Source organism: Lissotriton helveticus, chromosome 8 (assembly GCF_964261635.1).
Source record: "Lissotriton helveticus chromosome 8, aLisHel1.1, whole genome shotgun sequence".
Classification (NCBI taxonomy): domain Eukaryota; kingdom Metazoa; phylum Chordata; class Amphibia; order Caudata; family Salamandridae; genus Lissotriton; species Lissotriton helveticus.
The window spans coordinates 105,315,453-105,330,022 of record NC_136069.1 but is presented as its reverse complement, the minus strand read 5'-3'; the positions used below and the strand labels follow the sequence as shown (position 1 = coordinate 105,330,022).

Sequence of the window (14,570 nt, the reverse complement as noted above, 5' to 3'; positions counted from 1 at the left end):
TAGGACGATAGTTGTTTAGGTCGGCCGGGTCAGCTGTGGGTTTCTTGAGTATAGGCGTGACTTGCCCAATCTTGAGGGAGTCTGGGATGAGCCCTTGTTGCAGGGAACAGTTGATGATTTTAGTCCAGAGTGGGAGGAACAGGGGGGTGAGGACTTTAACAGCATTGGCAGGTAGGGGGTCTGTGTGATGATTGGCGGGTTTCAAGGTGACCAGCAGCTTGTGAATTGATTCTTCGGAATAGGTGTCGAAGGACGTCCATGAAGCAATGTTTTTAGCATGAGTGTTAGTTATGCATATGGAGCCCGCGAATCGACTTACATCCTTGATGAGATCGCTTCTTATAGTGTTGTTTGCTTGAAGAAAGCAGAGAAGTCTTCGCAACTTGGGATAGCCTTTGTTAAGTTGTTGGGTTGTGGAGGTTGCGTTTTGGTTTGGGTTTTGACTAACTCAAACAGTTTTTTTGGTCGGTTTTTAGCTTGATCCAGCTGTTGGCTAAAGAATATTGATTTCGAGCGTTTGATTTTTCTGAAGTAAGCGTTTCTCTTATTCTTAAGCGTTCTAAGGTTCAGTGCTGAGGGGTCAGATCTCCACGCGCGCTCAGCTAAGCGCATCACACGTCTGTCTTCATTGAGTCTGCCATCGTACCATGGGTTCGAGTTCTTGGTGGAGACTCTCTTCAATTGCAAGGGTGCGGCTTCGTTGATTATTGTAGACATGGAGTCTAGGTAGAGGTTGGTCAATGAATGCACATCAGAGACGTCCGTCGGGGGAAGAAGGAGACTGCCTGTGTGGGCAGGCAAGGACTTTGGGTTAAGGTTCTTCAGGTCCCTCTTCCAAATCTTGGTTTTGGCAGGTTGCGCCGGGTTAAGTTTGACCTTTTCGTTGATGAAGAAGGTGATGATGTGGTGGTCTGACCAGTCGCATGGTTCGATTGCGACTTGTTGGGTAGAGTCTTCTTTGGCGATGATAAGGTCAATGATAGAGCCTTTTTCATGTGTCGGACCGTTGCAGATTTGGGTGAGGTCAAGCGCGTCGAGGAAAGTCTTAAGGCTCTTCACCACAGTGTCTTTCTGGTCATTCCAGTGGAGGTTGAAGTCTCCCAGGTAAATTTGATTGAGCTGTCGACCGGCGTTGGTGGATATCGTGTCCATTAGTTGTTGGGAGAAGATGAAGTTGTCACCGGGTGGGTGGTAAATAACATGAAGGGAGCACACAGGTTTGCCCTCACTAGTAATATCAAGGCAGATGAGTTCGCAGGAGGAGAGGGAGGGGGAGGGGCCTTCAGTGACAGCTAGGTTGCTCCTGTAGATGCAAGCGATTCCCCCGCCCGTCTTGCCATTCCTGTCGAGTCTAATAATGAGATAGTTGGGGGGGACTAGTATGTCCATTATAGGTGTGGATGTTTCAGTTAACCACGTTTCAGTCAGAATGGCTAGATCAATGCCCCTTGATAAGATGAGCTCCGCGATGCCAGAGGAGTGTCTCCGGGCCGATCTGCAGTTGAGCAGGAAACACTTTAGTCTAGGGGTGAGGAGGGTGGGAGAATGTTCTAAGGAGAGGGGGATATTTTTGAGATTACAGGGGACAGAACTTCTGTCGCTCAGTGTGGGTGGCCTGAGGGGATTTGTGAGAATCGTGGGTATGGGGAGGTGTGTTGTGGGTGAGCGTTTTGTGGGACCTGGGCCATAAGAGCAGAGTAGATTGTGTAAGTCTCGGCCCGAGAGGGTGTTTAGGGTGCGACGGGGACGGCCAGTGGCCTTGCGATCAGGGATAGAGGGCCAGCGCGGGGAGAGCAGGGTGGAGCGGTTTGAGGGGCGAATGGAGTCCTTGTTGGGCGGGGAAGTGTAGGGTAGTGGGTGCCTGGGGTGTGTGAGAAGAAGTTCTTTGATGGTGTGGAGCTCTTCCTTGACTTGTAGGAGGGTGGAGATGATCATGTCCAGTGTTGGATTGGGGATGGAATTGGAAGTGAGAGCAATGGGTGAGTGTTTGAGTCGGGTAATGGGGTGGGAACTGGATCGAATGTGACGGGATGTGCGCGCGATGGAGCAGGGCTCTGCGGTCCGAGTAAGTGATGGGGTGTAGGTAATGGGGTGGGAACTGGATCGAATGTGACGGGATGTGCGCGCGATGGAGCAGGGCTCTGCGGTCCGAGTAGGTGGGGTAGCGTTCGGAGGAAGAGAGAGTTTGTGAACAGGGGGCGGGGATGAGGACAGGGGGCGGTTGATAGCGTGAGTGATGGCGCTTGTGGAAGGCGGTGTGGGTGAGTTGGGGGATGTATGTAGACTGGAGAAGGAAGGAGTGACAATAGTGGGGTGAGGGCTAAGAATGGGAGGGGGAAAAGGATAAGGGGTTAGGTTGAGGGAGGTGGTGTGTTCCGTGAGTCTGGCCGATGGGGTGGGGTAGTGGGGAGTGAGAGTGGGGGGGAGAGGGGGTGAGGGTTGGTCATGTCGCGGGAGGTATGCTCAAGGTGGTGGAGGTGGGTTCTGCGCGAGTTGTGTGAGGAGTGGGGTGGGGAGTAAGGAGGGTGGGGGTATTGGGGATGTGTGATGGGGATGATAATCACCAATGCATGAGGGGTGTGGGGAAGTGAGATCGGATGGGTGATCGATTACAGCAGCATCTGCGACGTTCGCAGAGGTTGTGTGGTGGGGGGTGAGGAGGGTGGGGATAACGGGAGTGAGCAAAGGGGGGTGATCTTCGCTAGTGCATGGAGGAATTTGGGGGATATGAGCGGGTGGTATGAAATGGGAAGTATGATCAGGAGGGTGACTGATTACCCCGGGTTGGGGAGGGGAGAGCTGTGTATCATATTCCTAATCAATTTTTAACCCATGTACTTGAGTGTATGGTCATAATTTTAATAATCCACAAGACTAACAGTGTGGAGGATTAACCGGTTTTATCAAAAAAGCTGATACATTCTATGTGTGAGATCATGCACAGTTGACCATTTCTTCTTTTTCTGCAAAATACATATTGTTCTACAGGAGAAACCCAGTCCTCCGACCAAATCGAACAAAGCTTTCACAGTTGTAAAGTCTCGGGTGTAAGTGTTGGGCAGCATGGTCCTTCAAAGGCTGGTTCTCAGAGTGCTTAATCCTTCAAGTACATGGTGGTCCAGGTGTCAACCCCTCTAGTAGCAAGGCTCACTCCAACCTCCCATCTGTGGTGCGTTGTGCTGGAATATATCTCACTTGCACGTTACGGCATCCACCCCGACAAGCTGGATTTTGATTTACCAGCACAATAACCACACAAACTCTTGGTTTTGAAGATACTCAATTTTGGTGTAGTATGAAGTCTTTGCAACGTGTCTATTAATAATCTACTAATCCCTTCGTATGCGACAGTGTTTACCGCAGTTTAGTTTTTTCATACAGCCAACTTCTTGGTTTAAGAGCATTCACGGAAACCCTCTCAATATTAACAGTGCACTGGAAACTTAGATCACGCTTAATAATTTATGCCATATGCTTTGATGAAGACTAGATTGAAGAGCGTGTCTTATGGCAGAACAAATCTCAACAGCATTTGTTCGTGGAATCGGAGGGGTGATGGGCAGAAAGACTTTGGAAGGAGCACAGCTTTTCATGGACTTCTTTTGCTCAACAGACCCCTATCTGAAAAGGAGACAAATGAAGTATCACAGATGCCCCCGACCCCACCGCCCAGCAATTGCTGTACATTGTGCTCTATCATCATATTGTTTGCTCAAGAAAAAGAATGTACATACTGATAGATTGAACTGTAAAAATTCATTCATGAAAGTTATGATAAAAAAAAAAAAGATGAAATGGCAAGGCACTGAAATCATAGTTCTTGCCTACAGAGCCAGATAAAAAACTGAAGGACTAGAATTGTGCTTCATCCTTGGATTCTAAAAGACCTTAGCTTGGCGAGACCTCAGGGGCTAGTGCACTCTGCCCACTATGCGAGACTGCATGCTAATAAAATAGTTTTTATTTTTTATTATTTTATTTCCCTTTTATAAACTAGCAAATGAAAAGTGTGTGTATGAAGACTGCTTGTGTGATCTTAAATAAGCCACAATTGCTCAAATAAGTAACATTTTCATTACCTACATTTGTATTAAAACAAAAAATATGAACAGAAAAGGTTTACGCAACCAGTTTTATCTTAATAGGAGAGATTTTTTTCACAGACTTTTTAAAAATGTTCTCCAAACCGCCACCTGGATGGAGATAGTCGGGCTTTATGAATATTCACAAAGCACCATTTACAGCACACGTGGTACATTTACAACAGTCCGATGATACACTAAGGGAATTTACACTGCAACATTACCCTGTGGCAGTGGTACTCCAACTAGCAAATTCACCTAGGACTTTCAGTGCAAATCAGTAGACTTACAGTAACTACCCACCTTTAAGTATACAGCCTACACTACTCAAAGGCTGGCAGGCAGAAAATGATGTGCATACATATTAAGTCGGCAATCCATCTATGTGCACAGCATAGGTCGAGAGTCACCTGTACTAACCAATACTGTGAGGTCCTATTTACAAACACCTACAAATTCCATCTGAAAATCAAAAATGAAGTCTTAGAGGCCCAACGCCATCAAGCGTTATGAGCTTGTCACTGCTCATGAAGAATTGTACATTTTGTCGCGCATCAGTCAGAGGAGGATTACCTGATGAGATCCGGTTGGAAGATTGTTTACCAGACCCTGTGTTTCAGAGGAAGACTTCTTTGGAGTCTGCTTGACTGGGGCCATCAAGCTTTCGGTAGTACTGCAGCTGTCATGGCAGGTGGAGCAGGGTCAGTAACGGGTTCCCCCAGGTGGAGCAAACAAAGCACACAAGCAAATGAGGACGATGAAGCATGGCAAAATAAATCATGATAAAACAAAAAGACAACGAAGAAATAATGAGCAACATAAATAAACCATGTGCAACCAAACTAACGTGACTAAATGCCCCTTCCCCCGTGCAGACTGCCAATGTAGGGTGGCTCTGTGATGAGATCTGCAAATATAATGCTGCTGCCTGTATGCTCAATGAGAGAGTAAAATAACAGATCCATAAAGTGACAGTGGGTGCAGTATTCATGAATTACTGAGATCCACAAATGCTAGACTGTGATGGTAGGTGGGATTACTAAACCAGAAAGTGTTGCAATGAAACAATTAAACCATACAGACGTCATAAAACAAAACGATTATAACATGGCGGAGACATGCAGGACTCACGTAAAGAGGACACTGAATGTATGGTAGATGAAGGATAGTAATTTATCTTACAAAAGTTTCCAGTTTTAAAAGCTATTTTACTTTTTCTGAATGATATTTGGTGACCCGAAAAATAGTGAAATTTAGAGAATTAGGAATGTGTGGCTCATTTTCATACATAAATTGGATATTCTATCGGCTTTTGTCAAACGTCCACCCTAAGCAAGAGGCAGAGAGAATGGTTCAGCTAACCTAACTACTAGTCTTGCTCCAGAGCCTGTCAATATGAGTCGGAATTAAGATCTCTCCACCTGCCTCACGCATTGCAATCAGATTAAAGACGAAGCCACAAAATATGAGAATTTCCTACCTATTTCAGACATGGAGAATTTCCAAGTAAAAGCAGAACAGCATTTATATATTTTGTGAAACTCCAACAGTAAAGATGGCAGCTTGAAATCAATCTATAATCAAAGGAGAGGGAGCTCTATTGCTCACTACTCCCCCCACCCCCCAATTCATATTTTTAGCTTGAAATCAATGCCTGGTGAACCATTTATCTTGCCTGCCAAATAATATGTGTCCACCACTGAAAGCAGTTTCATATATTTAGCAAGCTGACCGATAACATATGCACAAAGGCAATATCACCGAGGCACAGGACAGCAATAGGACATTCATTTGAAGGGGGAAACAAAAAGCATGAACATCAGTAAGAACGTAAGAAATAAAACATTACAAAAATGCAGACATTACAGTCAGCTTGCTATTGTGGCAACTGACAGGCTCTTGCCTTGTGGCACAAACCATAGGACGGTAAAAGCGCAAACAATGCCTGTAGATAATTAGTGAGCAACCGAGTGATACACTCACTGGTTTCCTAATACTCCTTGACAAGAGCATAAATCAACCCCCCCACCAAGAGCCTATATTACAAGATGAGTGGTGTGTGCTTTTTATAATGGAGGGTTTGTTTGGACATAACTAATGAGGATGCACTATCCCATCCGTATCGCACACAAAATGCAAACATACATTCAGAAACAGCAGCTTAGACTAACCAAAGATTAAGTTAGCGCATAGCTGGGTGATTAGTTGGAAACCCCAACCCCATCAAAGGAGCAGAAAAGCAATATTTGCGACAAGGAAATGAAGGGTTCATCCAGTCTCCCAAGTTACCATGGTGTTATTGCAGCAGGTCCTGGAAGAGCAGCCCTAAACATGTCCCACTCATTTGCGGTTTCCAATCCATCGTCTATTCAGCAGGTCTGCAAGGAGAGGAAGAGAGGGCGACTGCATCCCGTGAGAGGATTAGAGCGCAGGAATGAAAGAAAATGATACTCTCACACTGCCATGCATGAGTGTCTATCAAAGATGGTTGTGAAACGAGACACCAGCCCACAAGTTTAGATATAACATGCTACATGCAGTTCAGATCCATGCCACGTTCACTGCATCACACACACTGCAAGAGTCACACCTCAAGGTAGTCTCATCTTGAAAAGTTCAACTGATGCAATTAAGTTGGTCATATCTGAAGTTTCTTTCTCAGATATGGTTTCAAGCACTTCATACACGGGACAGGTTACTTACCACATTAACTACGGCCCTCCAAGCACATAATCCTATGCCATTAGCACAACCCTAGAAAACTCCCAAATGGTATTAATTATTGTAAGTAGGTGCCGCTCTAGCACACCCTAAATTTGCCTGCATGACAAATCGTATATAACAAAAAATGTAATACAAGTCCACAATGAAGGGTTTAATAACCAAAGCATAAGCAACCAAAGTACATCAAGCCCCTTATGTGATCATCAGTAAATACAAACCCGTGATTTGCAATATCCTGCTCACTCAAGGAAGGGTGAACAAATACACCATTACAGAACTGCTTGCTGCACAGCAATTCGCCAGAAATCAAACTGGGGCTGTGAAAAGCGAGCACACCCATACACCAAGAACTGATAAGGTAGGTCAAATGGAGCGGGATATCGGAAAACGACTGGCATCCAGAACAAAACCATCAGGATGCTAACACGAACAATGGGAGACCAAGAATAGGGGACTGTGGGGGTGAGAATAGAAAAGAATTGGAGGGTGGAGCAGATGAGAAAGCTCACGTTTAGGTTCTCACTTCAACCTGATCAACATCAGCTCAAATCCGATAAAAAAAATCTATAATTTAGATTACATCGTGCTTGATGTCCGTTTAGCAATATTTCATCTCAGAAATCTGTGCAAATCTATCTGGACGTTCCGAATCGGAGACCGTCTGGCATGCAAGTATGGAGATGCAAGTTCTTCTACAAGGTTATCTGTGCACTTAGAAGTATTGTGCTCAGAATCAGGGTAGCCCTCATGCACTATGCCATCTAGCTGGTAGGGAACCCTGTATCTCCCATATGTGAAGACTCAAGTTATTCTGCAGTTCTGGTACTTACACTACTTTAAGATGCATGTTGACCTACAGCACCTTCTACAATTGTTTTAACAGCATTTCCTACTAGATTCAACATAAATCACAATAAGGTAGTATTGCTTATCTGAAGAAGAATTGTGTCACTAATTATAACAGTTTAACTTCAGAGTTTTCGACTTAAAGGGTATTCGTGCTAACTTCAATAAGGAAGTGCGATGCTTTAGATACCTTTTGTTAATATAACCTAAAGATGTCCTCATTCGGTCTGGGATGCATTAATTACAGCTGTGGCGAGGATTTCATTTGCCTGATTTTTAAATGCTGATGTTCCTGCTTTTTTTCCACACATCTGTCCCTAAACCAGGTTACACCCCTCCTCATCACTCCACTATGGCTTCTACTTAACTCCATCACCCTTTCTTATGCACAGACTTTAAATGCATCCTAAGTTTGGCTGCCTTGAATCTTTATTCTCCTGTTGGGTGCCATACTCATCCTCCCCATTTACTCTTCCAGTGTCATCTTGTCTCACCACCTCTCTGCCACCATTAGATCTTTCTTATTTCCAAACTACGAAATTTTTCATCTCCTTTACAACTCTATTTTTTGGATTTTTGTGATAATTCGCTTCGTAACTAGCATTAGCTGACTCATTAAGATGCATACATTATATTTGAATCGTCCCTCATTTGTGCCCTGTGACTGCTTCCTTTTTTCTTTGGAAAAAACTTGTGTAAGAGTTATACAAATAAAATTAAGCTAAACCAGCTACAATTTCTGAGTTTGCCTACTCACATTATGATATCAGCAAGAGGCTCATGAAGAAAAGGCTGGAGAAGACAGTCTACCCTAAAGTCATGCTGACAATCCAGTACTATGGGCAATGGAAACAGTCCCGTCTCCAGTGGAGACTAATGTCTCACTGAAGCTGTTATTGCAGCTTATGGAGAAAAAAAAAACCTGAACACTAAAAATTATAAAGAGGTGCTAAAAAAAGGAAATATTTCAATAGTAGAGAGTGGATCGTATGCACTTCTTACCCAGAATAGTTCTTGTTTGAATTGCTGTTAGAACTGTTGTTCATACATATGACGAGTCCCACAATGAGTCCAACAAGCAAAAGAAAACCTGCTACTGCACCAACCACAATTCCTGCCAGCGTGCCAGCTGAATACACAGGTAGATTTTCTAAAGAAAGAAGAAAAAACTAATTAAATAAAACTTTTTTCAACTACACAACATGTTCATTAAGCATGCATTTCTATTGTCTCTTCAGAGTTTTAAGAAAAGAAACATTGATGAATCTCTAAATGAAAAAAAATCTTTTAGTATGCATATCATCTTAAAATCACAGATCAAATTAAATAATAAAGTTAACAGGGCAGCAAATAAACAACTGGGATAGTTTGCTATTACCTATTCTACAGGAAGGCATGGGAGTTTAGCAATCAGTTTATGAGGTAACAGCTGGGTATACTTTCTTCACAACCATGGTTTGACTAACTAAATGATGGTTTGACCATTGGGTTGCGATTTAAACATTGTTCTGGAGCATGAAGCATATATTGGAAAATATGTATTTCAAAGGAATTTGTCTGGTTCAAAGTATCCATATTGACATTTCAAATTTAAGGGTGTTGCAACAAAATATTTCAATGGCAGCTTTATTGCGCAGTTGCACAAGGTCTTGCACAATATCATTTTTTCCAAGACACATTTATAAAATGTATACAATTTGCAATGTTTATGGCCTTCTGTCAGTATCGAGATAATTAACATCACTCCTCCGTGTCCTGCCCTACTCATGACATGTTATAAGCATTATTAAAATGGTGAAAATTACAAATAATTCGACCATTTTGATTTTTCCTAATATTACTCCTATCTATCACTAATACCCCAACACTAGCAGAAGCATGGTTGGAGTACTCTTCTGCCAAACACAGTTGGAATGATCTAACCCCATACCTTGTTGTAAATTCTCAGGAAGACGGCCTCAGTGCATTGACAAATGCACAGTCTTGATGTGCAAGACTACACACTTCTGCCAGCGCAGCTCTCTTCCTTCGTAGAATGCGAGTCGGGCGTGCAGAGGTGCATCTCATTCAATTATCCACCCTGTTGGCTTGATGAGTAAGAATGATTTAAATCTGAACTGACAAAAAAACAGGTTCTCCTTTTTAGTAGAGATGACCTTTTGGAATCGATCCTAGTGGCCCAGTCTTTCGGTTCTCTTCCAGTACCGTCTCCTAATTAAGAAATCTAGGGATTGTCTTTGAGACAGAGTTGTCTTTTATGGACCAAGTCAACAAACTTTCTTCATCATGTTTCTTTATAATCAGACTGCTGGGGAAGGTGTGGCCTTTTATGTCCACAAGTCTGAAGATTTTAGTCATTTTTTCTTTAACTATATCCAGGATTTACTACTGTAATGCCGTTTATATGGGCATCAAACAGACACATGAACAAGCTTCAGATACTGCAAAATGCACTGTGTCGCTTCCTAAAGAAACCCCCCAAATTTAAGTTGGTATCCGGTACATTGGTTGAACTCCATTGGCCCCCTGTAAGAAAGAGGATTGCTTAAGGCTCTGTGTTTGGCACCTTGCAAGGAATCGGTCCGGAGTACCTAAAAAAAAACAGATTTGTTTGGTACGCTCCGAACAGAGCTTTATGTTCTACGATGTTAAGATCTGTGATCGTCCCCAGAACTAAAAGCATAATTGTGTGGTTACAGTTTTGTCGACACAACTAGTCAATTTTGCAATAAAATGCTGATGCAGTTTAAAAGCCAGATGATTTTCCTTTGCTTTTGCAAACTGGGAATACAATGTCAAAGTTACAATAAGAGTTACGACATAATAGAGAATCTGCTCTCAATGTGCAAATAGTTTTATTGAGAGCTGTGCTGCTTGTTTAGAAAGATGCATACTGAACAACAGAAAAATGTAAGCATTCCACACCCTAGATCGTGAACACCAATGAATATATTATACTCCACATGACACCTGAGCAGTCGTTATACATTGGTATACATTTTTCAGATCCTTCCCCTAGCCCCCCAGCCGGCACGATTAGCACCCTTCAAAGGGAGATTGAGCGATTTATCTGCGGGGAACAAAACCTAGGCTGCAGAAACAACTTCTACAGTGTTCAAAACAGTTAGAGGGACTCTATGTACCCAATCTATCTCCCTACTACCAAGCAGCACAGCTGCGCTATTTGGTGGAATGGAATTGCCCACTTACGGCGAAACACTGGGTCTTCATGGACAAAACAGTAGCGGGATCACACATTTGGAGGGAAGTGTGGCTGACTCGGCCCCACAGAGGCCTGGGGGCTTTATTCCTCCCCTGTAACTCGCCTGACACTCCAAATATGGGACAAGGTAGCGACTGCGGTGGGACTTACTACATTCCCTTCGCCTACAGCGCCTCTGTTTTCAAATTCGGACTTCCCTCGAGGCATGATCACACAAATTGCCAAACGCTGGATTGCAGGCAGATGTAAGTGCATAGGAAGCCTCTGACCACAATGGCCCCATCACTTTCGATCAACTAAAAACAGACTGTGCTTTGCAGGAAGCAGACAGATTTACCCACACCCAATTGACATACTGGCTGCTCAGCTCGGCCACACGTCCTGTGGCAGGCAGAACGATGACTGCATTTGAGAAGTGGATATTCTTCAAGGCAGGCGATAGGAAGCTTATTTCAGAGATCTACCTCCACCTGACGAAGAAGGCACACAAATATAGGACTCCAGGACAGAACTGTTGGGAAGCTGAGCTAGGCCGATCACTATCAGATAAAGAGTGGGAAGACATTCTATAGAAAACACCATACGGCACACACTACAGGACACACTGAAACAGCCTACAGGATCACTTCTTATTGGTACTACACCCCCGCTCGTATACAGAAAAGGAATAACCAATGAGACGGCCAATGCTGGCGAGGCTGTGGTAACCCAGGTACGTTGATCCACCGCTTATGGCACTGGCCGAAGGTGCAGAGATTTTGGGATCAGGCCCTGAATGACATTGAATGTGCTTTCAACGTCACCATCCCCAGATTCCCTGCATACACGCTACAGGGGCTCCCGTATGCACTTACATTCCCACCTTGTTCCATTAAGGGAAGGCAGATGGCCTTGAATGCCGCCCATAGAGTCTTGCTGACCAACTTGGGCACAGATAAAATCACCGGCAGTGGCCTAATCAACTCTGGTCGTTGCTGGGCATCCAGCGGCTGTCGATGGAGGCATAGGCAGATAGCTCCGCATACACTAAAATTTGGACCAACTTTATCACTATTCTATCCACGGAGTTCCAGGATTTGACGTGTCCTAAATACCTACGTATTCTGAGGTTACTACCAGATACTCCTGAGGAGGACAAAGCTGTGGGCAGGATAGCGGCTTAATTCGGACCTATACCATATTTCCAGAGTGCACATTTTTCTCTCTTGCAATAAATGGCTCATTCAGACGGAGCTTGGGGAAGGGGGCGGAGGGGGTTTGTGTTTTTCTCCAATTGTTTCCTAGTTACAGACCAGGGTTCTTCTGGCTTACACACTTTAACATGGCTGCACATGCAGCTTTTTTGTTTATGGTAGCACTGATCTTAAGAGAGTCGGAGCTGGTGTCTGGCTCTGGACATTAAGAAGCATGTAAATGTTATCTGTTCAGTATTAAGCACCCTACACTGCGACGCGGCCGGCCCATTGCCGGTTGTAGGGGACATGCTATGTAACCACCATCCTTAAGTTTGTTGCTACAAGAAGTCATTGTCAATGCTTGCCTCGCTATGGTGGATTTTTCCTTAACGAGAAAGTTTCACACATCACGCATTGTGTATAGGTATATGGACAGATCGCTATAATACTACTTGTAAATGACACATCGAGACAGACTGTGTGGCCGGCCTGGCTTGGGTTGTAGGCGGAATGCTGTATAACTGTTCCTCTGATCTAACTGGCAATAAAAAAAAGATTTGATTCTAAAAACTGCTCTTAATGTAAACCATATTGAGGGCATGGTTATCCAGTCGCTCAACTGCTAAACAACTATTATCTAAACAGTACATAAATGACAACAAGGATGACAATTGTCCTCATCTAACTTATCCTACACTGTTAAACGGAGAATATTAATCAGGAAAATCATCAAGATCTTTCAGTCTCACAAAACCACTCGCCCAATTGGCTTGACAGACGCGACTGAAAAATGAAGATTTTTTTTTTTAACTGTAAATGGACTGGCGAATACTCCACAGTGATGACTTCTTCCTGATACCTGTTTCAACCAGAACATGAACACAAGCACGATCAAATTTAAAAAGACAAGTCTGAGAACTTACAGAAATTTAAAAAAGAAAACTTCTAAATTTAAAAAGGAATTACGACAGGCACCTTTGGCAACAACTCGTAGTAAAAGGCGTGCAGGCGAGCCACTAACATCCGGTGGATTCTTCACAGTACAGATGTACGTGCCGTTGTCTTTGAACTGCATGTTTTCAATGTATACAGAGCCGTCTTTTTTATTAAGGTCACCATTCCAGGTGATACGGTCTTTAAAGCGATCATCAGCTACAGGATACGTTTGTCCTCCACTGAAGAAAAAGACCTGGAATAGAGCAACAAAATAATGATCAGTTGTCATGGCAAACAGACTGGATCAAGGGTAACGCCTTGTGAGAAACCAGACAGAGCCACCCAATATTCCCGTCAAGGCTGGGTATTATCAGTTACAACAACAAAATGTGCCTTCACAGGATTAGTTTCATAATACTTCAGTTGATAAAATTCAGTCACCAAACAGTGATCTTCAATAAACAAAATACAGGAAATACAATTTGTCGTGTTATTTATTCACAATTTTAAAAGTTAAAATATGGCAACATACATACTACTCCAATATTTGCATTTAATTATCGGTAGTACAAAAAACACTTTTCGCTTCTTCATATGGACCAGTCAAAAGACCATATATCTCATTCAATTTTGAAAATCAATGAACCCATTTGAGGTCATAACAATGATCTTTATATTTGTGAAACAGTGTTTAACTGTCGACGTTTCGTTCCCCCGTTGGTCTATACAATCCTTGGGACCATCATCAGGACGGATAAGTTGCACATCAATATCTACAAATAAATACAATCAAAAAGAAGGAAAACCTTAAATTCCCTGCATAAGAGGTATCGTCAACTCACTTTGAAACAAACCAAGTGATCAACACCCAAAGTGTGCCCAAACAAGCCCATCGAAATAAGTGCAAAGTGTGCTATAGCCCAATCAATTCTAATAACCATATAATACTATAATAACCAAACTAAATTATATAATAACTTTACCAATCACTTCCAGCCGGAAGTTCAGATTCTCCACGTAACTTTATGGTCCTCTGATCTACTGGACATAGGGAATATAATATAGCGCAATGCCAATATCAATATCCTCAGTAGTGGTACAACACTAACACAGCCATAGGAGTGTAGCCTCTAAATACTTACAACAATCACCAATGTCTTTAATATTATCTGTAAATGACAATAGAACCATAAATATAACCCTTCTCTGACTGTCCATACTTTATGTAAAGTACAAACACCACAAATAAGTGCATGTGAGGTCTGGTAACCATACTTACATCGAGGCTCCACAATAGCGTATCAATCACCTGAAAATCAAAAATGTACAGAGTTGTTAACTCTTAGTGGCCCGACAGGCACTCGAATCATATCAACAAATTCAACGGGAGCCTTACGTTTAGATCCACTTACTTTAGTAGTTGGAGTTCTCCACGTTCTAAATCCGTGTCCTGCCAGTAACAATCAGGCGAATACGCCAAACCGGCTTACCGCGACCCTTAACCTCACTCGAGGAAGATCACGTGGGATCTACCATCAACATCACGGCCATCTTTGAAAGTTAGTCATGCTCTTGGGGTCATAC

General features: G+C 43.1%; 1 protein-coding gene across 2 annotated transcripts in view; it reads right to left on the bottom strand.

The window, feature by feature from the left end:
• Nucleotides 1-14,570, bottom strand: part of MPZL1 (myelin protein zero like 1) — a 144,490-nt gene that overhangs the window by 48,591 nt on the left and 81,329 nt on the right. For both annotated transcript variants that reach the window (XM_078656704.1, XM_078656705.1), the window contains exons 3-5: nt 13,026-13,239; nt 8,655-8,802; nt 4,656-4,761 (exon numbers count right to left, since the gene is read on the bottom strand). In XM_078656704.1, coding sequence (XP_078512830.1) covers nt 4,656-4,761; nt 8,655-8,802; nt 13,026-13,239 — 468 coding nt within the window. The remainder of the gene's footprint in view (nt 1-4,655; nt 4,762-8,654; nt 8,803-13,025; nt 13,240-14,570) is intronic.